This window comes from Acinonyx jubatus, chromosome B3 (genome assembly GCF_027475565.1).
Source record: "Acinonyx jubatus isolate Ajub_Pintada_27869175 chromosome B3, VMU_Ajub_asm_v1.0, whole genome shotgun sequence".
Classification (NCBI taxonomy): domain Eukaryota; kingdom Metazoa; phylum Chordata; class Mammalia; order Carnivora; family Felidae; genus Acinonyx; species Acinonyx jubatus.
In genome coordinates this window covers 104,338,602-104,362,468 of record NC_069386.1, presented here as the reverse complement: position 1 = coordinate 104,362,468, position 23,867 = coordinate 104,338,602, and the positions used below count along the sequence as shown (strand labels likewise).

Genomic DNA, 23,867 nt, shown 5'->3' with positions numbered 1-23,867 from the left:
AAAGAAAGAAAGAAAGAAAGAAAGAAAGAAAGAAAGAAAGAAAGAAAAAGCTACAGGTCTGTAGGAACCCAAGGGGACATAAAGAACCCACAGAGCTGCCACAGCCCTGCACCATGCCCACGCTGACTGCCGAGCAGTTACAGACTGCAGGAGGCAGCGGCTCCCACTCCTGCCATCTCTGCAGCCACCAAAACGGCTGGGACTTGCACTCAACTATGGTGGTCTGAAACTGCCACTCCTGGAGAATGGCTTCCAGCCCGCTAACGTCCCACTAGTGTCCCCTGTTGGTGGACTGTAGGAAACCATCTGGCAAGAGTATTTGAGAAATGTAGTTTCCAGGTTTTGGCCCCTGCCACACAGAGGGGTGCACAGAAAAGCAGGGAGAGATCTGAATGCCAATAGACCAAGTCTAGCAGAAGAGGGGACCCAGGAGAGTGTTCACGGCCAGGATATGGCTCTCCCTGGAAGGAGGTCTGGATTCTGGAACTAGTTTTGTTATTGGTGTGCCACGTCTTCTCCAAGGCAGTATAGCATAGTGACTCAGGGCATAAGCTCAGTGTCGTCCTTTGAAAGTGGGAAATAATACCTAGCTCAGAAGATATTTTAAATGTTAAATGGGTTACTGTAAAGGACTTAGGAGGTGCCTGAACGTAGTAAGCATTTAACAAATGATGGCTGTTGTCATTGTTACTATCATTTTAATTTTGCCATCTGTAAAGTTATAAGAGGAGGATTAAAGCATCTTTGCTGATTTCTCACCAATCAGAGGAAAGGGGAACTAACAGTGGCCCTCAGTCTGAGCCTGGCACTGGGCGGAATTTTCGAGGTGCAGAGAAAAAGAAATAATATCCCTGCCTCCAAGAGCTCATCGTTTGACAAGAAGACAGAGGGGAATCACTGATTCAACGTAAAAATGTGCTCAGTGATAGACCAGAAGATACAGGGAAGGTTCTAGAAGACGGTTTTTGCAGCATAGTGGAGAGATTTACATAGACTCCACTTTAAATCCAAAATTATGTTCTGTCACCCTGGGCAGATCACTTAGTCACCCCTGCCTGTTTCCTCCACTGTAAAAGGGGAGATCGTACTTGAACCTGCCTCACAAAGCCTTTGTGAAAATTAAGCCAGCTGCTGTCCAGAAAGCTCATCCTGTAGTACCTGACACAGAAGTGTGTTCAAAAGTGATCGTTAGTATGATTCCAGTGGCCCAAGAGAAATCCGGGACCCAGGCTAAAGAAATGCAAACTGAAGGAGGAAAGGACGGCTGAAGAGCGGCCCAGCCCTCCAGGATCGCTTAATTATTGTGGTTGAAATTTCTTTTAACTTCAGGTTCTTTTACTTGGGAGGTATCTACCCCAGGGGGCGCCCGAGGCCTTCGCGTCTCTGTTGCCCGTGGCAACCGGCAGCCCCGGCGGCGTCAAGCCTGGTAGGCAACGCGCTGGGCCAGCAAGATGGCCCTGAGCTCCTGGTCCCCAGAGCTGGGGTTCGGCGGGAAGGTGCTGCTGCAGGCAGCAGCCGTCTCCACCGGCCCCTCCCTGGAGTTATGCACCTTCCCCTCCTCCCTGGGCTCCTCGGTCGCGACCGCTGCGCTGGAGCAGCTCTTTGTTGTGGGTAAGAAGCCTGCGGGCGCAGGGAGGAAGGGAGGAGGCCTCGGAAGTGGCATCTAGCTGGCACTGGTTGGGGGGGGGGGGGAGCCTCCCTCAGTGGGGACCTGCCTGCGGGAACCCCAGGAGTCCCTGGCTGAAGCAGAGCCTCCTCAGGTTCCTTGGGGGAGAGAGAGGCAGCTTGGTGGGACCCAGGGTTCAGCTCTCCTGCTCTAGTGCCACTAAAGTGACTTGGCCCAGCTCACACTAGCGACTGGTGACAAATCCTGGACAAATCCTTAACTCTCAGGCCACTGCCATTTGCCTGAGACTAGGGTGTCCACCCACATTTAGATGATGCATTTAATTTCAGGGGTGTCTGGGTGGCTTGGTGAGTTAAGGGTAGACCTTTGATCTCAGATTCCTTAGCTCAAGCCCTACCTTGGGCTCCATGTTGGGCCAAAGCCTACTTTAAAAAAAAACAAAAGAAAAAAAGATTATGCATTTAATTTCAGCGTCTCCCTTCTTGCCTTTTCTTTGTAAGTTAACTTCCTCCAACATTTTGCCACGGTAACGTGGAGAATTTAACAGGCAAACAAGAAAGGGAGTGTTTAAGAAGTTCCTGTTGTGTTAGACAAGGAAAATTAGACATGAATGTTTAGTGGATGCAAACATGATACCTTGGATAGGTCCAGGTTAAAATGCCTCTTCAGTTAGAAAGCTGAACCTGCAATCAAGGCACCTAAGTTTAAGGTAAGATATGGTCCAAGAAAGGGCGTTTCTTGTTTAGCTCATAAACCATTTAGGCCAAACAACAAAGCATCTCCTCTCTTTAACATCAGCTTCTCATGGGTTCAAGGTAATCATCTTGACTTTTATCATAATGTTACTATTAGTTTGGGATAGTTTCTTTTTTTCTTCTTAGATGAACTAATTTAACTTCACAATTCCTATGAGATAAGCTTGGATGAATATTATCATGAAGAATGTTAACCACCAGAGACCTAAATGAGTTACAGGTGCCCAAGGTCATTGCCAAATGATAGAGCTAGGGCCTTGAAATCTCTTTATACTCCATCTCTAGATCTGCATGTGCATTTAATCCCAGCACTTCGATGTGCAAATATTTTTCTGCGAATAATTTCTGGACTTTAAGGAAGTTTTTTGTAGGAAAAAAAAAAAAAACTTCATGAAGCCTCAGGTGTGGGTTATCAAATACGCAGCTCTCCAGCCTGTTTGCAAGTGGGAACAGCTTGTGCTCATTCATTCCATTAGAAGAAGGGGAAGGAGATAACAGGCAGTGCCTGTCTCTTCCTAACGCACACTTGTTTGCAAACCCAGTAACTGATTTTCACTTGGTTTGAGAGCTTCGTTCATTAAGAGAATCCATGCTCCCCGGAACTCAGGGCAGAAGTTGCTGTCTACTCTCCTGAGAGTAGAGACCATTAAGGGCAAGGACTCGAGTCACACCAACTTGGGTTGAATCTAGACTCTTATCTGTGTTCTGTGACCATGAACATATGACATAAACTCGAAAGTCAGATTTCTCACCTGTGACATGGGAGTCATCCTAAGATTATAGTAATCAACTTACATAATACATGTAAAACATGAATGGTGTGCACATGAATGGTGACAGAGCCAAGGTAAGTAAAGCCTCCTCTGTTCTCCCTCCTGTTTCCTTTCATCCTTTTTCCCTTCCTTCTTTCCACTCAGTATGTATCTTGTCTCCATTGCCATTGCTAATATTTCACAAGCCTCTCTTCTCATGTGCCTCCTACTTACGGTGTATGAGGGAAAGGAGACACTTTTCATATGTCAGGGAATGAAAAGGGCTAGAAGTTCTGTGTTTGTCACACCTACCAATTTTCAAACATTTACTCTCATCCCAGGATTAAAATATTGGCACAGAAAAAGAAGTGACATAAGGGACTTTTAAACAGTTAATTAAATGAGTGGGGTTTTTTTTGCATACTATTATACTTACATGTATACAAATATATGTATATGAAAACATTCTCACACCTACATTATAGGCATGTTGCATTTCTTCCTTTCCTAAGTATTTGTTGAATTTTTTTGTCCCATTCTATACAGATTCCCTCTTTCTATCATGAGAGATGCAAAGATAGAGTTCGCCTTCAAGAAGCATAAAATATATACCTAAGTTAAAATATTATGAAATAGGAAACATGTTCAAAAGAGATTCATATTAAGTACTAGAAGAATTCAGAGATAGAAGATATAATTTTCAGCTGGGCAGGCATTTGAGCTAGATCTAAAAGGTTAAATAGAATTTGGACTAACACGTAAGAGATCTTTCATTTTCTAATTTTTTTCTTTTTTTAGAACAATCACTGCACAGTGACTATTTTAAATGCAACGAAGAAGCTAGGACCTTTCTTAAGGACATTGCTATCGCTGTTAAGAAATTGGTATTGTATTATCTCTAAGAGCTATCTTTTTCAATCTTCCACTTCTTCATTAACCTTTAATTTAGCACCACCTCTGTTCAAGGCACTTGAATAGATGAATAGGGAAACTATTTCCCTTGAGTGAAGAAAATTTCTACCTCAGTTTACTCAGCATTTGCCCCAGTGTTCATCAGCTGTGGAATGTTGCCTGGTTTTCCATTCAGGACACTGACTTAAGGACCTGTGCTATGTATGGATGGAGGCCGGCCTGCTTAGGAGAGGCAGTACCTGTGCTAAAGGAGCTCAGTGAAGGGGTGGGCCACGTGGGCAAATGCTTGACCCCAGTGTATAAACCATGCATGGTGCCAATTTACTTCGTTCGTTATAAGCAATTTCTTATATAACTGCTGAAAGATTATTTGACCAGACAGTGCCAGTCAGTGAAAACAAAGCAACTCTTTTTTATGCTAACTTGGCCCCATCAAAGAAATATTTAAAGAATTTCCTTTTGAAGTGTCACAAACTGGGCCCTCCTGGGCCCTGGATGATGTTTCCAGTGCTTTCCCCACAGAGTTTGAATGGCGAGGTCTCTTCATTTGATTTTAAAATATTGAATAAAAATCTATGCATCAAATACCTAAAAATGTAGAAATGTGGTGTAAAGTAAATGAGTTTGAGTCTGCAGACTGCTGAGAAAAGCTCACCTCTTTTATAATTATATTTTTCTGTGATTATATATAGTTGTGTATGTATACTCAGCATTCTACTTCAGGATCCCACTTAATTGAATACATATATGGACATACTAGGCGTCTGTGTGGTGCCACACTGTGGTCCCACGGAAACCTTTACCTCTGCTTTGTCTTTTTGGTTACATTTTTCTCCCAAGTTTGAAGGGGTCAAAATATTTATTGTTGCTTCTTAAAAGTATCTAGTATGTCTCCATGTAATATCTGAGCTGTGAAATCTCCGTTTTTGAAAGTAACAAATTTTCACTATTCTGAAAGTTTACCCTGGATTTTTTTTAAATTTTTTTTTTTTTAACGTTTATTTATTTTTGAGACAGAGAGAGAGAGACAGAGCATGAACGGGGGAGGGACAGAGAGAGAGGGAGACACAGAATCAGAAGCAGGCTCCAGGCTCTGAGCCATCAGCCCAGAGCCCGACGCGGGGCTCAAACCCACGGACTGTGAGATCGTGACCTGAGCTGAAGTCGGACGCTCAACCGACTGAGCCACCCAGGCGCCCCTACCCTGGATTTTTTTTTAATAGACAAGTAAAAGGAAGAAAGTAAAAACCACCATGATCTCAGCATAATCATAAAATAATAAACTAAATTAATATAATCATAATTAGCTCTTTGATGAATGTCTTTCCTACTTTCAGGGAATAGATGATGCCTGTTTTGAATTTTAATTTTTTACAGAAAAGCAATCATACTATATATATAATTATGTTATCTGCTTTTTATTACTCATAAAATATAATGGATTTCTCAGGTCATAAAATAACTATATCCATTACAACCATTTATTGAAGAGATGATTTATCTATTTTTTTCCACTAACATTTTTGGATGGTTTTCTTTTTTTCTTAAAAAAAAATTTTTTTTTTAACATTTATTTATTTTTGAGACAGAGAGAGACAGAGCATGAACGGGGGAGGGTCAGAGAGAGGGAGACACAGAATCTGAAACAGGCTCCAGGCTCCGAGCTGTCAGCACAGAGCCCGACGCGGGGCTCGAACTCACGGACCCCGAGATCATGACCTGAGCCGAAGTGGCCACTCAACCGACTGAACCACCCAGACGCCCCGGTTTTCTTTCTTTAAAAATAAGCCCCACCAAAAAAAGGTCAAGAATCTCCACCAGACTATTTGTTTAGATTTGTAGGTATGTATTAAAAAAAAAAAAAAGAAAGAAAAAAATTGTTCTTTTTATACCTAAGCATATTTCTAGAGGTATTTTCCATTTTTTAATGAAGGAGATTTTTCTCAGCATTACCCTTTTTGTTGGAGTCTTTCCTTTTAAGTTGATTGAAACTGCATGCAAGAAACAAAGAAACATGATTTCTGAGAAGGAAATCTGCAAAGATTAAAAGATAAATTAACAATGACACCTTAAAAACTGATTATGGAATAGTTATTTTTCTATTCCAAATAAAAATAAAAGCAGAAGGTATTGAATGAAAATCAAAGTTTGATCTCTGAAAATGTTTATAATGGGGCATTGCCTGGGAAATCAATTTTATTATTTTAATGCTTTAACTTTTTAAATATGTAATTTAAATTTTCAGGAAGAAATGAGAAAAGCCACAATTGATCTCCTGGAAATTGAAAGCATGGAACTCAGCAGACTATATTTCCTACTGGAAACTCTTCCCAATAGCATTGGCAGAGAATTGGAAGGTACTTTAAGGTTATCAACTGTAGACACTTAGTTTATCTTAGAAGAAAATTGAGCCTACTGCTTGTAATAAGACAAGTTGAATCATTATTTTCTGTCAAAATGGAGCTAGAAAAAATACACTACACAAACACAGATCCATCATCATTTTCCCTCATATTGTAAGTGGAAATGATATATATAAAACTTGAACTTATATATTTTAGTTTCTAAATAGACTAAAGATATCTGGATTAGCCCGTTCCAAATTGGTATTTATCGAATTAAATTAGGCAACTTGACTCACCTAAACCACCATCCTACTTTCTGTCCCTGTAAGTTTAGAGACTATATAGGTACCTCATATAAGTGGAACCATACAGTACTTTCCTTTAGTGACTAATTTCACTTGGCATGTCTTCGAGTTTTATCCACGTTGTAGCATGTGTCAGAATTTTCTTTCATTTTAAGGTCGAACGATATTCCACTGTGTGTGTACCATGTTTTTTTACCTGTTCATCCACTGATGGCCCCTTGGGTTGTTTCTACCTTTTAGCTATTGTGAACAAAGCTGTTGTAAACATGAGGGTGCTGCGGCCCCTGTGTGGCCCGGTCAGTTGAACTTCCAACTCTTGATTTTGGCCCAGGTCATGATCTCACAGTTTCATGAGTTTGAGCCCCTGATGGACTCTGGGCTGACAGCGCGGAACCTGCTTAAGATTCTCCCTCTTTCTCTGCCCCTCCCCTGCTCACGCTCTCTCTGTCTCTCTCAAAATAAATAAATAAGTAATTGTTTAGTTGATGCAAATGTATTTATTTGGTGCAAATATCTATTAGAGTCCCTACTTCCGATGCTTTTGGGCATATATGCAGAAGGGAATTGCTGGATTGTATGGTAAGGGGGTACTTTAAGTTTTGAGAAGCTGCCATACTGTTTCCCACAGTGGCTGCTATATTTTACATTTCCACCCCAGATGTACAAGGATCCCAATTTCTTCACATTCTTGTTAACATTTGTTCTTTTCTGTTCTTTTTTTTTTTTTTTTAAATATAGTCATCCTAATGGATGTGAAATGCTGTATCATTATGGTTTTGTTTTGCATTTCCCTAATGATTAATGATGTTGAGCATTTTTTCATGTGCTTATTGGTCATTGGGATATCTTCTTTGGAGAAATATCTATTCGGGTACTTTGCTCATCTTTTAACTAGGTCGTTTGGTTGTTAGTGAGTTGTGAGAATTCTTTGTATAGTCTGGATGTTAATCCTTTATCAAGTATATTGTTTGAAAATATTTCAACCTATTCCATGGTTTTCCTTTTCATACTATTTTTTTTTTTTTTGTAATTTTTATTTTGAGAGAGCATGCATGCTGGGGCAGGGATGGGGGGCAGAGAGAGAGGGAGAGAGTGAATCCCGTGCGTGCTCCGTGCTGTCAGCGCAGAGCCCAGTGCAGGGCTTGATCTCACAATTAATAAAATCATGACCTGAGACAAGATCAAGAGTCATCCACTAACTGACTGAGCCACCCAGGTGTCCCCTTTTCACTGCGTTGATACTGACTTTTGATGCACAAAAGTTTCAAATTTTGATTTAGTCCAGTTTGTCAATGTTTTTTTTTTCTTTTTTTTAACGTTCATTTATTTTTGAGAGAGAGAGAGAGAGAGAGAGACAGATCGCGAGCAGGGGAGGGGCAGAGACGGAGACACAGAATCCGAAACAGGCTCCAGGCCCTGAGCTGTCAGCACAGAGCCTGATGCAGGGTCGAAGCCACCAACCACGAGATCATGACCTGAGCCAAAGTCGGCCGCTTAACCGACTGAGCCACCCAGGTGCCCTTAGGATTTTCTTTGGCTGCCTATGCTTTTGGTGTCATATCCAAGAAATCATTGCTAAATCCAATGTCATGAAGATTTCCTCGTATGTTTTCTTCTAAGAGTTTTATAGGTTTAGCTCTTATATTTAGGTTTTTTATTCACCTTTTGTTAAATTTTGTATGTGGTATACAGTAAGGCTCCAACCTCATTTCTCCAACTGCCGGGAATATTGACTAAGGCTTGTGAGCCTCAGAGCTAAGGTCCTCTGCAGGAACTGACACCGTCCCCTGCCCTATCCTGAAGCATTCTCTCCCCACGTGTGACCCACACTCTGAGATCACTCAGTGTGAGAATGCAGAAGTCTGCCTCCCTTGATCAGTGTAGAACAACTCCCAAGTGTCATCACCGCTCCAAAGCTTGTTACCGTGTAACCTGCGCCTCCCCCAACCCAGTGGTTTAAATTCAAAACAAACTGGGGGCACCTGGGTGGCTCAGTCAGTTAAGCATCTGACTTTGGCTCACGTCATGATCTGGCAGTCCTGGGTTCAAGCCCCGGGTCGGGCTCTGTGCTGACAGCTCAGAGCCTGGAACCTGCTTCAGATTCTCTCTCTCTCTCCCTCCCTCCCAAAGTAAATGAACATTAAAAACAAAACAAACAACAAACCGCAGCAACAAAAACAAAACACTTTTTAAGTAGATGTTCCCATTATCCATTTACTGCCTTGCGTGCAGCTCCAAATCTACCTTCATTGTCTGCTCGGTATTGAGAGAGATGGGCCCTGTAATTTCCCCCCTGTACCAGCTGCCACAGCGTTTCATCAGGAGAGAACCCTGGAGGGACACTGGAAGAAAAAGCGGCGGTCTTTCTGGTCCCAGGGTGCTCCTCTCAGCCAGCTCTTGGAGCACCCACAGCCTCTCCATGCCGGGCTCCTGCCACGTGTGGCTGTCCACGGTGCCCGGCAGCTTCCTCCAGTACCCTGGGGCAGCTTCACGGTAGATTGCTACCAGTGAGGCACCAGCCTGTGAACAGCTTCCCTGGCGCTCTTTGGGTGGTTTCGCAGTGAGCTCTGAAGTATGGCAACTCCCTGCGGACAGGTCCCCTCAATTCCTCCAGAAGGTAGATTTCCATGAGTTCTACCAGCCCAGCATTTCAAGAACTTCTGTGCCCAGTGAGCCACAGCACTTTCCCGTGAGGCCTGGTTCCCAGGGCTGGAGTTGCTGCTTCCTTGAACGAACTCTCTCGGCCCCTGGGGGTAGTGGCTGCTCCTCGTGTCTGCTGTTCCTGAATCCTTTAGAGTTCTCTTTTCTTTCTTACCATTCGATCCCTCGTTACTCTAACCTCCTGTTGGAGTCAATAATTCTCTATACTAAAATTTCCCTGTTTTATTTATAAGATTTCTGTCTCCTAATTAGACACTGAGTGACACAGTCAGCTGTAAAACAATATGCATGGTATTACTCTAGTTTGGCAGGAAAAATATGACAAACTCTATATACAGAAAAAAAAAGAATCTGCTGAAGGGAGAATTAAGAATGTGTTGGGTTACTTTTATAATCAGGAAAAATATTTAGAAGGAAAGTAAATAGCATATGAGCTAAAGAGATTCTTGGTAGACACTGAATACTTAACCAAGTAAAGTTAATTGGTCTTAGGTTATAAAGCTTTGCTACTCAAAGTATGGTTCTTGGATCAGCAGCATCTGAAAGCTTGTTATAAAATCCAGAATCTCTAGGCCCATCCCAGACTTACTCTCTCAGAATCTGTATTTCAATAATATCCCCAGGTGATATATATGTCTATTTGAGACATAAAAGTTCAGGATGCCCTGCTACAATGAGCAAACTTAATAAGTAGCCTTAGAAAAATAGCCTATCTCTCTCAGATGGAGCTACTGGCTAGTTTCTAGAGAATTTATTGGGTGGAAATGGCTAGTCCAGGACCTTCTAAGCAGTGTTAAAAATTTTATTTTTTTGTATTTATATCTATCATGCTTCTGAAGTCTTATGTGATTACACTGATTTGTTATTTATTGATGAATGATCACACAATCACACAAGAATGACACATGAATTAACACATTCAGTTCCCCCCAGAAAGCAGAGCCAGAGGCTTTTCCACTGATATTTGGGAGCACCATCCAAAGAGGAGGAGGGTGGGATAAGGAGAGAAAAGCAGGGAGGAGAGAACGCTGATATGGGGTGCAATACCATGCTGACTGCCGCTAAACACAACTAAGTAAGTATAGGAATATGTCCCAAGATACACGGCTACATCTTCTCTGGACTGTCCAGGCACCAGCTCCTGTCTGTCATCAGTCTAGTGTTCACCAGCCTCCCACACTTCAAGTTACACGAGCATGGGTATGCGTGCATAAAGAAGTCTCATGGGAGAGGTGACAAGAAGGTCCTAGACTGGAGGTGAGAAGCGGATAGAATAAACAGGAATGAGGTTCTGCCAGACTGCACCAGTCTGAAGTTGTTCAGAGCCCATAGAAAGCTGGTCACCATAGCGCTGCAGGAATTTTTACCTCAACACCCAGGATTCGTTGTCTCACCACTTCAAGGAATGAAGAGGTGGACGCAAAATGAACAGCATGGAAAAGTTTATTAGAGTATAAGATTAGAAAAGAAGAATAGTATGAAAACTGTCTTTAGGAAGAAGGGACATTTGAAAGTGAATGCTTGCGACCACAGGCAAGGGTCCTTGTTTTATAAGGTTCTGGTCAGCCTCCCCTTCCCTTCCCCCTTGTTCCTTCTCAGGTCCCATCTTTGTTGGCTTGACAACTCAAGGTGCTGGGTTGTCCATTCCTGACTGGTTGGATTCCATTGTGTGAAGAGTCAGATGGGTCATACTGTCCCTCGTATGACCTAAGTTTTATGGTTTAGCTAAGTATTTTGATTGTCAAATTCCAGAGGGGAACCTGAGGGGGAGTAGGTGGTATCTGTTACATTCTTAAGAGGGACCTTACGCCTAAGGGGGTTTGCTCTAGTTAGAAATTCCCAGCATTGTTCCAAAATATGTGTCTTTCCCCATCCAGGGACCCCAGGTCCTAATCCTTTCCTTCTCTACCTACTTTATCCTATTTTACCCTATTAATAGCAGCAGATGAAATAAGGGAAATAATTGATAGGTAAGATTGAGAGGACCCAAAGGGGTAAGAGGTGTCTGATACAGGAACATAATTAAAAGAGCATTACAGGAGTGCCTGGGTGGCTCAGTTGGCCAAGTGTCCAACTTCGGCTCAGGTCATGATCTCACGGTCCGTGGATTCTCTCTGCCCCTCCCCCACTCACTCCGTGTCTCCGTCTCTCTCAAAAATAAACAAACATTAAAAAAATGGAAAAGTCAGTATGTACAACTGTGCTGTTTCTCAAATAATCTAGTGACATTTCCATTTACTTTTAAGAATGTGTCAGAGATGCCCGCAGATTAAATCTTTTTGAGATAAATCAATTACAAATGGACGTTACAAGGATGAATAATGAAATAGAGTTCCTGAAGAAGAAAATACTTGATCTGAAAACAATTAATGAAATTCTAGGGTATGTATTTTTTTTTAATTTGGTACATGAGGGAGTTGGGGTCTGTGACTGGGGTGTGAAAATTATCCTAAGGGTTTGCCTTCTGTTTCTGAACTGGTACAGGGTAAGTAGGAGGTGGGTATCACTTCTAGCAGATGACCCTGACTGCTGAGGGGTGTGTGATGACTGCACAGAGCTGGGGAGGAGAGCAAAAACTTCTTTCACCACCGCAGTTAGGAGACCCGTAACATTTCAGAGGCCACCCAGCTTCTCAGCAACAGCTACTGTGTGTAGCTCATACACGTTCTTGCAAGCCCCCTCCAAACAGAGGCACACAAAATTTTTGTTGTGATGTTTATTTATTTTTGAGAGAGAGAGAGACCGAGTGCAAGCGGGGAGGGGCAGAGAGAGAGGGAGAGACACAGAATCTGAAGCAGGTTCCAGGCTCCAAGATGTCAGCAGAGACTGATGCGGGCTCGAACTCATGAACAGTGAGATCATTACCCAAGCCGAAGTCAGACACTTAACCGACTGAGCCACCCAGGCACCCCATGGTTTCCATTTTTGTAAACTTAATTTTACAAACTCCAACATTAAAAAGAAGTCTTTCTGGGTATTTTATATATATATATATATATATATATATATATATATATACACATACATATATAAAATTATATTATATTATATTATATATATTATATATAATAATATAATATAATATTATATATATATAAATATAGTATCGACCTTGGTATATTGTGGCTAGGTTAGTTTCTTAAAGACATTCAGCCATAAACTACTGGAGGTCTGAGGTTGAGATTGGTTCCCAGCAGAGGGTTCTAAATTTTATCTGTAATTAAAGGAGAGATATATAACTCATATATATATAACTGCCTGTCGCTCAGATTCTGACACTTGTTAGTTTCTTTCCTTTATTCTGGAGCTGTGTGCCAGAACTTCACCCCTGTGCGCCTCATTTTCTCCATCTGTAAAATGGGGATTACAAGCTTGAATTTATGCAGCTCATGGAAGAAGAGATAGCTTCTAAAAGAAAAACCAACAAAACCTTAAGAACAACTCAGCCTTATGAGCAAATTTACAAGACGAATGCATAGATATCAGAATGTCGGTTTGTTAGAGGAAGAAATGTTCAAAGAGCCCTCATGAAACAAAGAAATCTTCTTGGGAAGCTACAATAATCAGAAAGTTGCTTGGTGCACCTGGTATCAAAGCATCAGGAATTAGGGGGAGAATTCAAGGTCCAGGATGCCTCTCCCATATTAGGCCTTCAGAGCACCTGTTCTGGGGGACGTTCTATGAAAAAGAAAGTACATGAGAACTTTAACCCCTATTGGGGATTCACAGTGCAGATTTATGTATGGTGCATGCCAGTCACAATCACCAGTCTGCTGTATGAATTAGACTACCAATTTCTAAACTAATCACAAGGAAGATAATACCCAAGCTGGAATACTCAAGTCAGTTGGCCAGCACATCACACCTCCATAGACCAGTGTTTCTCAAACTTGAGTGTGCATCAGAATCACTTGGGAGTGCTTGTTAAAACACAAATTACTAGAAAGCTCCCAAGTTTCTCATTTAGTAGGTCTAGGGGGTGGGAATAAGAACTTGCATTTCTAGCAAGTTCCCAGGTGATGCTTAGGCTGCTGGCCCTGATCACACTGTGAGAATCACCGTTCTAGAGAAATCTTTATAGAAAGGCAAACCATAAGCATAAGGTGGGTTTCTTGATAAGCTAGTGTCCCCAAGGTCCAATCTCGTTGCATCCACTTTTCAAAGAATGATGCGTATCAAGATGCCAACACTCTCTAACAGGCAGTCCTCCCCTGGACAGTCCTCAAAAACTGAAAGCTCTTTGGGTGGGTTTTTCCTTAGGTCTTGTGTTCAGTTTGGGTGCTGTCTTCTCAACCCATCTCAATACACCTAGGTTTTTTTTTTTATTTGACTTGTTTTGTTTTGCTTTGCTCCTTAGGTTGATTCATTCTTAGAAGGAATCCTCTGCTAGACCCACAAAGCACCCATTATCTTACCCTCTCTACTCTAGGCTTTTTATTGCATTTCCATGGTAGAATTGACTTCTGGAAAACAAACTTACCAACAACCTGTTTCCATTTTCCTGAGCCTTTGCACACAATCCCCCTGAACCAAAGTCTTTAGCCCTGGGGACTAGAGAGAGGAAAAAAGTCTTTACATTTTAGGAGTTTTAAAAAAGGAAAATATAGAAATGGTGCCAATTGTCCCTCCTTCAAGTCCTGTATTGTTAGTTCTGGGGTAGGTGTTTCTCACAATCATTTTTTTTTTAAGTTTATTTATTTATTTTTAGGGAGACGGAGAGAGTGCAAGCAGGGAGGGGCGGAAAGAGAGGGAGAATCTCAAACAGGCTCCTCGCTATCAGTGTAGAGCCTGACATGGGCTTGAACTCAAAAGTGAGATCATGACCTGAGCTGAAAGCATGATTTGAATGTTCAACTGACTGAGCCACCCAGGGGCTCCTCTCACAATCTTAAGGTCTTTCTCAGATGGATGTGGCCAGAAAGAGGTATGTGAGGTTAATGTCTCTTCTTGAACTCAGATTTGGCTGCAGCTCGGAGAGGGTAAGAGCATTCAAATTAGTTTTCAAGCTTCTTCTGAACACTCAAGATAGACTTTCCTCTCTCGTCTCTGACTCCTGTCTGTCAGAGGAAGGCTCACTTTCTCCTGGGTCCTCCGTGCAGGACAATGGCATAAGAAGGTGGCTGGAGGGGATGGTGAGAGGTTTATCTTCCTTTGACTTAACTGGATGTCTCAGGGTAAGATAGTTATGGCAATGCTACATATCAAGCCATTTGGTCAGATTCCATTCATCTGTTCAAAACTGTTTTTGAATCTCTGTACACTTGAAATGAAAATAACCCATAGTTATTTCCTGGTATGTAGGGGTGGGGGGTGGGGGGTGAGGTAGGACCACATGACATTTCTGCAGCGGTAAACAGTTGCAAGATTTACATTTGTCTTGTGGTTCCCTTTATCCTCCTCTCAACCAAGTTTAGGTAGTCACAAATACACCTCTAAAATAAGCCTGCCTTACAATTTCCCTCTCTGTGGTGGTCATCTCAGCAAACAGACTTTAAATTCCTTTCCTCAAAGCCGTACGTTTGGGGCCATGAATAGTTCTTTCCTCCTAGTGAACAGCAAGAGGAGCTGGTGAGGAGGCATGAAAAGTTGGTGCTGTCACTCAACCACACGATGGAAGAAAAAGCTGCTGTCACTGTTTACATCAATGAGACTTACACCAAAATAAACTCGGAGAAAAAAGAGTTAGAATTCCAAAACCAACGTCTCAAAGAAATACAGGAACAAATGGAAAAAGAAAAAGCGAAATATTTGGCAAGAAAACAAAAATTGAATCAAGAGGTAAGTGACGCCATTTCCTTTTTTAAAAAAATACAGAATGTACAGAATCACAGGCAGGAAAGGGGAAATCATTTACGTGTTCTCAAGGCTAGTAAGCGTTCTGTGTGGTATCTGCTGTGAACACTGGGATGGGACTAGAGCAGAGACCCAAGCACAGTGGAGCCCCTTGGGGAAGACACTGATGTGTCATAGCATCTCAGCTCATGGGAAAGATTATGAGTGACAGGATTTGTAACACTGGGGTGGCCCCTTGCTCATATGCGGCCCTATAGGGACAAGGAGTTTGTCTCCATGGCATCTCGTTGCCTCTGACCGTTCTGAGGCCATGTCTCTATGGACAGGACTGGGGAGGAAGTTCAGCCCTGACGGAGGCTTCAGCTCCTACTGAATGAATCTGAGCACAGCAGCCTGCAGAGGGGCGAGGCAGAACCCAGGGCTCCAGCAGAAAAGAGTATTTTGAAGGGCACCCGGGTGGTGGCTCTGTCAGTTAAGCACAGACTTCAGCTTAGGTCATGATCTCATGGTTCACGAGTTTGAGCCCCGTGTCAGGCTCTGGGCTGACGGTTCAGAGCCTTGCCTGCTTTGGATTCTGTATTTCCCTCTCTCTGCCTCTCCTGCTCACGCCGTCTTTCTCTTAAAAAATAAATATTAAAAAAAAATTTTTTAAGAGAATTTTGAGATTAGCAGTATTGGGTGGGTGGAGTGAGAATAACTATTGCATTTTGTTGTCTGCTAGACTGTGTTAATTAAAATTCACCATCAGAATGGCTTGTGATCGTTCCTCTCTGTTCTGCTCCAGTTACCCCAGAAGAGGCAGGCCTATCTCTATAGGAGGTGTTCTAGTAGTCTTCCTTATCCCCCAGGTGTGGCCGCCTAGCTCCTGATGAGAATTGCTGTTGAGTTCCTGCCTCTTCCCTGTGCATCATGGGAACGGGCATAACTTAATGCAGAAAATTGGCCAGGGCTCACAGCCCTGCTGGAAGGAAAGTTGGAAGATTTGTTAAATTGTCTTTCTTGAGTCTTAGTTAAAATTTAGTGGAATACATTCTGGCAGTGGCCAACATATGGTTCTTACAGTGACGATTCTCTGATAAGACTTGGACTATTGGGGCGCCCAGGTGGCTCAGTCGGTTAAGCGTCCGACTTCCGCTCGGGTCATGATCTCGCGGTTTGTTAGTTCGAGCCTCGTGTGGGGCTCTGTGCTGACAGCTTGGAGACTGGAGCCTGCTTCGGATTCTGTGTCTTCCTCTCTCTGCCCCTCTCCTGCTTGTGCTCTCTCTCTGTCTCTCAAAAAATGAATAAATGTAAAAAAAAAAAAAAAAAAAAAGACTTGGACTATTCATAAATTCCAATCAGGTCTTAGCTTCTTTATCCTTCAAAACACCTATATCTTCAGAAATAGTTTTACACTAACACCATGGATTTTCTCAACTATAGACAGGTTAGCCCTTGTCATCTTTGGAATGGGCACTTTTTGGAGTAGCTGGCAAGGAGTCTTTCTGGCAGTCTATAGCTGCTAAACAGAATTTGTAAAAGCTGAGTTCCCTGGATCTTTTTGGGCTCCATGGGGCAGGGATTGTGGCTTTAATTCACTGCTGTATCCAAGCACCACACGCATGATAGGCACTCTATAATATGTATTGAATGAATGAGTTTCTAACTTCCTTTTCAGCCTTAAGGGGAAGTGTTTCCACCTTCCTGTTCTTTTTTTTTTTTTAATGTTTATTCATTTTTGAGAGGGAGGCAGAGACACAGACAGACAGACAGACACAGTGGGGGAGGGGCAGAGAGAGAGGGAGACCCAGAATCCGAAGCAGGCTCCAGGCTCTGAGCCTTCAGCACAGAGCCCAACTCAGGGATCAAACTCACTAACCATGAGATCATGACCTGAGCTGAAGTCAGATGCTCAATTGACTGAGCTACCCAGGTGCCTCCCTTCCTGTTTTTTAATATAAATGCTAAAACACAAGAAAGGAAACCCAGGGGGGCTTTGGTTAGGGAATTTGCAAGCATGACACATTGTTCTTCCATATGTGACTAGTCTTTCTCAGAGATCCACACATTTTCTGAAAAGGGCCAGATAGGAATTATTTAGGGCTTTGTGGGCCCTCTCTGTCACAACTACTCAACTCTGCTATTTTAGCATGAAAGGAATGGTACTTAAATGACTGAGAGCAGTTTTACAACAACAGGTTGCTAGATTTGGGGCCCACTACTAGAAGTTTGCCTACCTTTGGTCTATCTCCCTGGAAAAGGGCACCAGTTAAGATACTTTCAGATGCAGGGACACCTGCGTGGCTCCATTGGTTAAGCATTGACTCTTGATTTCAGCTCAGGTCATGTTCTCCAAGTTTGTGAGTTCGAGCCTCACATCTGGCTCTGTGCTGACAGCATGGAGCCCGCTTCAGATTTTCTCTCTCCCTCTCTTTTTCTGCCTGCCCCTCTTCTGCTCTCTCTCTCTCTCAAAATAATTAAATAGACATTAAAAAAAGATACTTTCAGATGCAAATAGCAGAAGCCCTAACTCAAATCTGTCTTAAATAGAACATTTATTATCTCACACAGTAAGAATTCCCAAGGTAGAGGGCAGCCTCCAAGACTAGTTAATTTAGTGGCTCATCCCTCCTCTCCTCCATCCCTCATCTTAAGGCTTGCTGTGTTCGTGGTCATAAGATGGCCACCAATAACAACTGGGTTGTATGCTTCCTTATTCAAGTAGAAACAGGAAAATCTTCTCCAACCAAAGACCATAAGTCTTCTTGCTGTGTCTGATCTGGCCAGGTCATGATAGCACCCACCCCTCAAACAATAATGGATCCTAAGGGAGCACTGTGTGCCAGTGGGATAGACCAAGTGGGGTGGATATTATGGAGTCAACCACCATTATTCACTAAAAGCACATGATAGGCTATGGTAACAACCTGTTAACTTCCTTTACTTCCTACAAGAAAGGAAAAACTATTAAAGCTGTCAGAGTCTACAAATCATAAGCTCTCCCCTTACACAAAACAAAATATTTTTTGCCAGTACTGTTTCTGAGATTGCAAGACCTTGGGAGAAGGCCTAGGCCAAAGAATAAACACAGAATTCCAATTTTCAACAAAATGTATTAATCACAAGGTTCCATTCATATGCACCTGTGCCCTGGTACTGAGATAATTGACAATGGTCATGTTCATTCACAAGACACTTCGGGTGCAATGGCTGATAGCTTTGACAGAAAGCCACCCAAACATACATTGTCATAACTCTTTAATACAGAGTTGAATATGCCTTCTCAGGCCTCACGACTCAGTTAGTTACCTTATTCTTGATAATTCATTTTGCCAAAAAAATGCATTGATATATATTTTTTTTAATTTTATTTTTTATTTTTTAAAATTTACATCCAAATTAGCATATAGTGCAACGACTTCAGGAGTAGATTCCTTAGTGCCCCTTACCCATTTAGCCCACGCCCCCCCCGTACAACCTCTCCAGTAACCCTCAGTTTGTTCTCCATATTTATGTTATGTCTCCATATTTATGTTCTCCATATCTGTTTTGTCCCCCTCCCTGTTTTTATATTATTTATGTTTCCCTTATGTTCATCTGCTTAGTCCCTTAAAGTCCTCATATGAGTGAAGTCATATGGTTTTTGTCTTTCTCTGACTAATTTCATTTAGCATAACACCCTCCAGTTCCATCCACGTAGTTGCAAATGGCAAGATTTCATTCTTTTTGATTGCCGAGTAATACTCCATTGTGTGTGTGTATGTGTATATACATACACATCTTCTTTATCCATTCATCCATCGATGGACATTTGGGCTCTTTCCATACTTTGGCTACTGTTGATAGTGCTGCTATAAACATGGGGGTGCATGTGTCCCTTTGAAACAGCACACCTGTAATCCCTTGGATACATGCCTAGTAGTGCAATTTCTGGGTCATAGGCTAGTTCTATTTTCAGTTTCTTGAGGAACCTCCATACTGTTGGCCAGAGTGGCTGCACCAGCTTGCTTTCCCAGCATTGATATATTTGATTTTGATAAGAAGATGACTTACTTCATTGGGTCTGACAAGTAATCAGAATATGTTTCATCTTCGTAAAATGGTAAGATGTTGTCCAAGACTGCGTGCTGCCCAGTCTCCAGTGATTTTGTTGACTCTATTTTTAGTCTGCTTTCTTTCCCATTAAAAAAAAGTGAATTCAGGTATCCAGGCAGTTCTTCATTTTCTTTCTTTGACTTTCCTGATCTTATTAGCTCACTATAAATCTGGTGACTATTGCTAAGGTGTTTTACTAGCAAATTGCTACAATGGCTGTTGCTTTTATAATTTGCTATTAATGATCATTGTCTTATTACTCTTATAAATTTACTGTTTCGACATTTATGATTACAGTTACTTATAGTTCAGTATTCTTCCTGTGATGTTGCAAAACAAGCAAACCCTGGGTTGGTTTCTTTCTTTTTTTTTTTGTTTGGTGTGTGTGTGTGTGTGTGTGTGTGTGCGCGCGCGCGCGTGCATTTTGTTGTTGTTGATAGACTGACTATGGTATACTTAGATTGAGTATGAATTAGGTTGACAAAATAAAAAGATTGTCTAAACTTTGTTGTTCTCATAAGCTTTTTGACTGGCTTATTCTGTATATCACTACAGATTGAGGAATATAAAAAACTCTGTGAATTGAAGAGAAAGGATACTTATCAAAAGAAGAAAGAATTGGATACATTAAAACTTAAAGTGTCAAAAATGAGAGAAACAGTTAGTACCAGGACAGTGGTAAGAAAGAATAAACTATGTCTCTCCAGGCCTGTCCAGGGCACCTTGATATATATATACACTGTCTTAAATATAACCAGCAGCAGGTGCTTTTTTAAAGGAGCTGATTTTAATCTATCTGCATGCCATTCTGAGAGAATGTTTTCGGCGTGCTAAGGTTTTCTGACACTTTATTTAAAATGGTATAGTGCAATTGTGTTTTTTCTTTGGGAATATGGTCAGAAGAAGGAAGCTTGAATTACCTTAGGTACAAACTGCATTCGATGGACCAGAATACTGTAAAAATGGGTTTTTAAAATGCACACAGAACTGACCAGGTGCATACAGAACCATATATAACATCTCCATGAGATTGTTTTATTTTACATAACAAAATGAATAGCCATGGGCAAATTCCTTAATTCTGAATGTGTGATAATAAAACAGCTTAGGCTTTTGATTTATATTGGCTACAGGAGCATTAATGTGGAAAGGGGACTATTCGTATGAAGTAGAAAATACTTCAGAGCTCTGTGCTTCTATTTTTTAAAATTGATAACATTGATTGAAAACCAGCCCTCATAAATGTTTTGTGAGGATTATCCTTATTTTAAAGATAAGAAAACTGAAGCTTATTCAGATGGTTCTAATGGAAGAGGGTAATGATAATACCCCTTCTGTGTTAATTAAAACAGAAATGCCTGCTAATCTTCTATTGCAATTAGTTGAATTAACGAGTCTTTGGTGTATTTCTTCTATCTGTATTGAGAATTACATGTAAAACTATATGGGGCAACAGTCATCACATTTCTTACCAGAAACATCACACTTCTCATCAGAATACTCAGCTACTTCCCTTACACTTTTTATAGAGTGATTCTGATCATCTTAGTTACAGTGTGTCTATTATGATATCCAATTACAGAATATTAGTAGAATCAAAATTTCTCCCCAGTATGTGTTTTTAAGATCACTGGGGTGCCTGGGCAGCTCAGTCAGTTAAGCCTCCAAATCTTGATTTTGGCATAGGTCACGATCCCAGGGTCGTGGGATTGGGTCCAGGTCATTAGGCTGCGTGCTGGGCGTGGAGGCTTCTTAGGAGTCTCTCTCCCCCCTTCTGCCTCTCCCCCACTCTTGCATGCAGGTTCAATAAATAAATCAGTAGATAGATAAATAATCATTATCTGTTTTTCAAATATCTGTATAGTAAGCAAGCATGAGTGAGGCTAGATTCAAAGGAGAACAGAAGGGTTATATCAGATAGACTTTATCTGCAGGCCCAAGCTCCTGCCTTTGTTTGCATCTCATAGGTCATGAGTCAGGTACTCCATCAACTCAATTGGGAAGACACAGTATATATTCCTTCACCTGTGCTCCAAAGATCTCTAAGACCAAATTATGCAAGGCTAGAAGATGGCAAGGATAAACTCACCTCCAGCGTCATCGCCACCTCCCATAAGCCAACATGCCCACCCTAACTCCACTTTACTGCAGGAGAATAGTGTTTAAAGCACAAACTTGAGTGTCACAGAGACCTGGGGTTCACATTTTTAACTCTATCAACCTGAAGTTTCTGCACCTATAAAACGGGGTGATAATACTGCCTACTTCAAAGGGCTAGAAGCTCAATTGAGGTCATGCCCATAAGACTTTTAGCTGAGTGCTTTGTATTTGGTAAAGGTGGTTATTGGGGTTGTTACTCTCACCATCCACGATTAGAAAACAGGGTTTGGCTGTGGACTGAGACAACAGGAAATTCCAGGTTAATCTTCCAGGGGTGTCTTCATTTTAGATGACTCTGCAGCCCGGTCAAGCTGAGGTGATGTTGTCAGAAAAGAATAATGGTGTGTGATTCTTGAGGTGGCCTATATGCCCAGGGCAGGGGGGACTGAAGGCGAGAGGTGACCGATGAGGGGCCTAAATGGGCCTTCAGCACACAGCCACTAATCCTCATGATCGGTCACAGTCCTTTAGACATTGTGCTCATGTTCGACTTCAGACCCTTGTTAACTCTGAAACTAGTTATTGCCCAGAAGTTGAGTCATATGGGTGCTTCAGAGAAAGAAAGAGTTGAGGGGAGCTTTCGTGCACCTGTCTAGTAGGAATGAGAGCACCTGTGTTCCCCACCGATGTTTCTCTGACTCCACATTGATGTGCAGGGTTAGATGCCATTAATCTGCCTGTGGTGACTCCATGCCAGGGAACAGTGGAATTTGATGAACTTTCTCTCCCTTCCATTTCTCCCTCACAGCTGAAGTGCAGACCCAAGGCTCTAATTTGTTTGCTTCCCCCTTTCTTTATTCCAAAACTGCATTGTTAACACATGTGCCACTTGGAGTTTTCTCTATTCATACTTCATTCTTTTAAATGATGTTAATATTTTACCACAGCACCCAGCTGTTACATTTCCAAAATACTGATTAATATTAAGAAAACTTCTCTTAACCTGAGCATATTTGTCAGTTAAGGTAATTTGTTTTTACTTTTTTTTTTTTTTTAAATAATACTCATTCTAATGTCCTGGAATATTTTGAAAATGATTGTGAAAGTACAGATTTGTTTAGACTTATTTTAAAAGGTAGCCAAAATGAATTCATGTCTTAAAAGTTGTTTTTATAGTTTTCATATTCTTGTTGCTATATTTGGTTGCTCTCTCTCCAAAATTGTAGGGTTTTTTTTCTGATGATTTCAGAATTATTTCCGTCCAAGTTTGTTCTATGAATAAATAATTTTAATGATTGCTTTTTATCTTAGCTAAAGGTACCCCCAATGTAAAAGTTGAATAAGTGATACATGAATATTTAGTGAATTGAACACTTCCATGAATCATTTGGTGACAATTGAATACCGTAATTTTATTGAATTATCAATAGGTTCTTAGTGATCACAATTTAGAGATAGCACAACTACAAGAATCAATAAGGCATTGGGAACAAGAGATTGAAGAAATGAAGAAATCCTGTAAGATCCTGGAGGATAAAATGTAAGTTCAATGCTTTATTTTTACTAAAACGTTTCTAGATGTTATATTTTTTCATTAAAATTTTTTTTTAATATTAGATTAAGAACTATATTCTCTTAATTTACTAAAATTTGCAATTGTCAGCTTTATAAAACCACCTCTTCATTTGGAAATTAACCAGTCTTCCACATGATCAAGAGAAAAAATTGAGGATACAATCCTGTATGAATTGTCCCCACTTTAGTTCCTGATTCCCTACAAACAAATATGCCCCCAGGGGAAGGCATTAGTGGAACCTCCTGTAGGTTCACCTACCCTTGCTATGATAGTTGTGGTTCTTAGTCAAGGGGGACTTACAGAACTTATTGAAAAAAATACAAGGATATTTCAGGGCAAAACCCATGGGACTAGAACCATAAACTTAAGGAAATCTGTCCATCCCAAGGAACAGTCTCTGCTTCCTTTTGGGAACCATGTTTCATTCTCTATCTACATACTATGTTCTCTCCTTGGGGAGCCCAAGGCTAAACATGGTCATTCCAAACCCTCAAAGGTTACCTGTCACAGGTCCATCTATCTTTAGAGATTGGCCCACAGACTTCTCCCAGGAGAATTCCCAGATTTTTCCATCAGAAGGTGTTTGGCTCAGCTCTGACCAGGAAGAGTGGGGTCTTGTAGTACAAATATGGCTTCCAGGCCTTCCCCTAGATTCTGCTGGCAGTTTAAAAGACAAATTTTGGACTTAGTAGGTTCCCCAAAAGGCAAGTAACTTCCCATGTGTAATCTCATTATAATATAGCTTATTTCTATGTAGGATTAAATGTTTTGTGATTTATATGTTTTCTAAAACAGCGGTTGCCAACAGTACAGTGCTATTCTACCATCATCAGGCCATAAAATAGGCAATAATCTTTGCACTCAGTACCAGATTTAAAAATATAAAATCTTGGGGTGCCTGGCTGGTTCAGTCATTGGAGCCTGTGACTCTTGATCTTGGGGTTGTGAGTTTGAGTCCTTGTTGGGC

At 41.4% G+C, this 23,867-nt stretch overlaps 1 protein-coding gene across 3 annotated transcripts in view; it reads left to right on the top strand.

Annotated features, from left to right (window-relative positions):
- The first annotated feature begins 379 nt into the window (after positions 1–379).
- CCDC175 (coiled-coil domain containing 175) overlaps positions 380–23,867 on the top strand; it is a 78,142-nt gene continuing 54,654 nt past the window's right edge. The window contains exons 1-7 of one of the 3 annotated variants that reach the window (XM_015071819.3): positions 380–1,611; positions 3,933–4,018; positions 6,292–6,403; positions 11,604–11,739; positions 14,907–15,135; positions 19,780–19,902; positions 22,755–22,864. In XM_015071819.3, coding sequence (XP_014927305.3) covers positions 1,452–1,611; positions 3,933–4,018; positions 6,292–6,403; positions 11,604–11,739; positions 14,907–15,135; positions 19,780–19,902; positions 22,755–22,864 — 956 coding nt within the window. In that variant the 5' untranslated portion in view covers positions 380–1,451. Of the gene's footprint in view, positions 1,612–1,725; positions 2,337–3,932; positions 4,019–6,291; positions 6,404–11,603; positions 11,740–14,906; positions 15,136–19,779; positions 19,903–22,754; positions 22,865–23,867 lie in introns of those variants that run through there. The other 2 variants (XM_053224501.1, XM_053224500.1) reach the window with 2 other exon arrangements.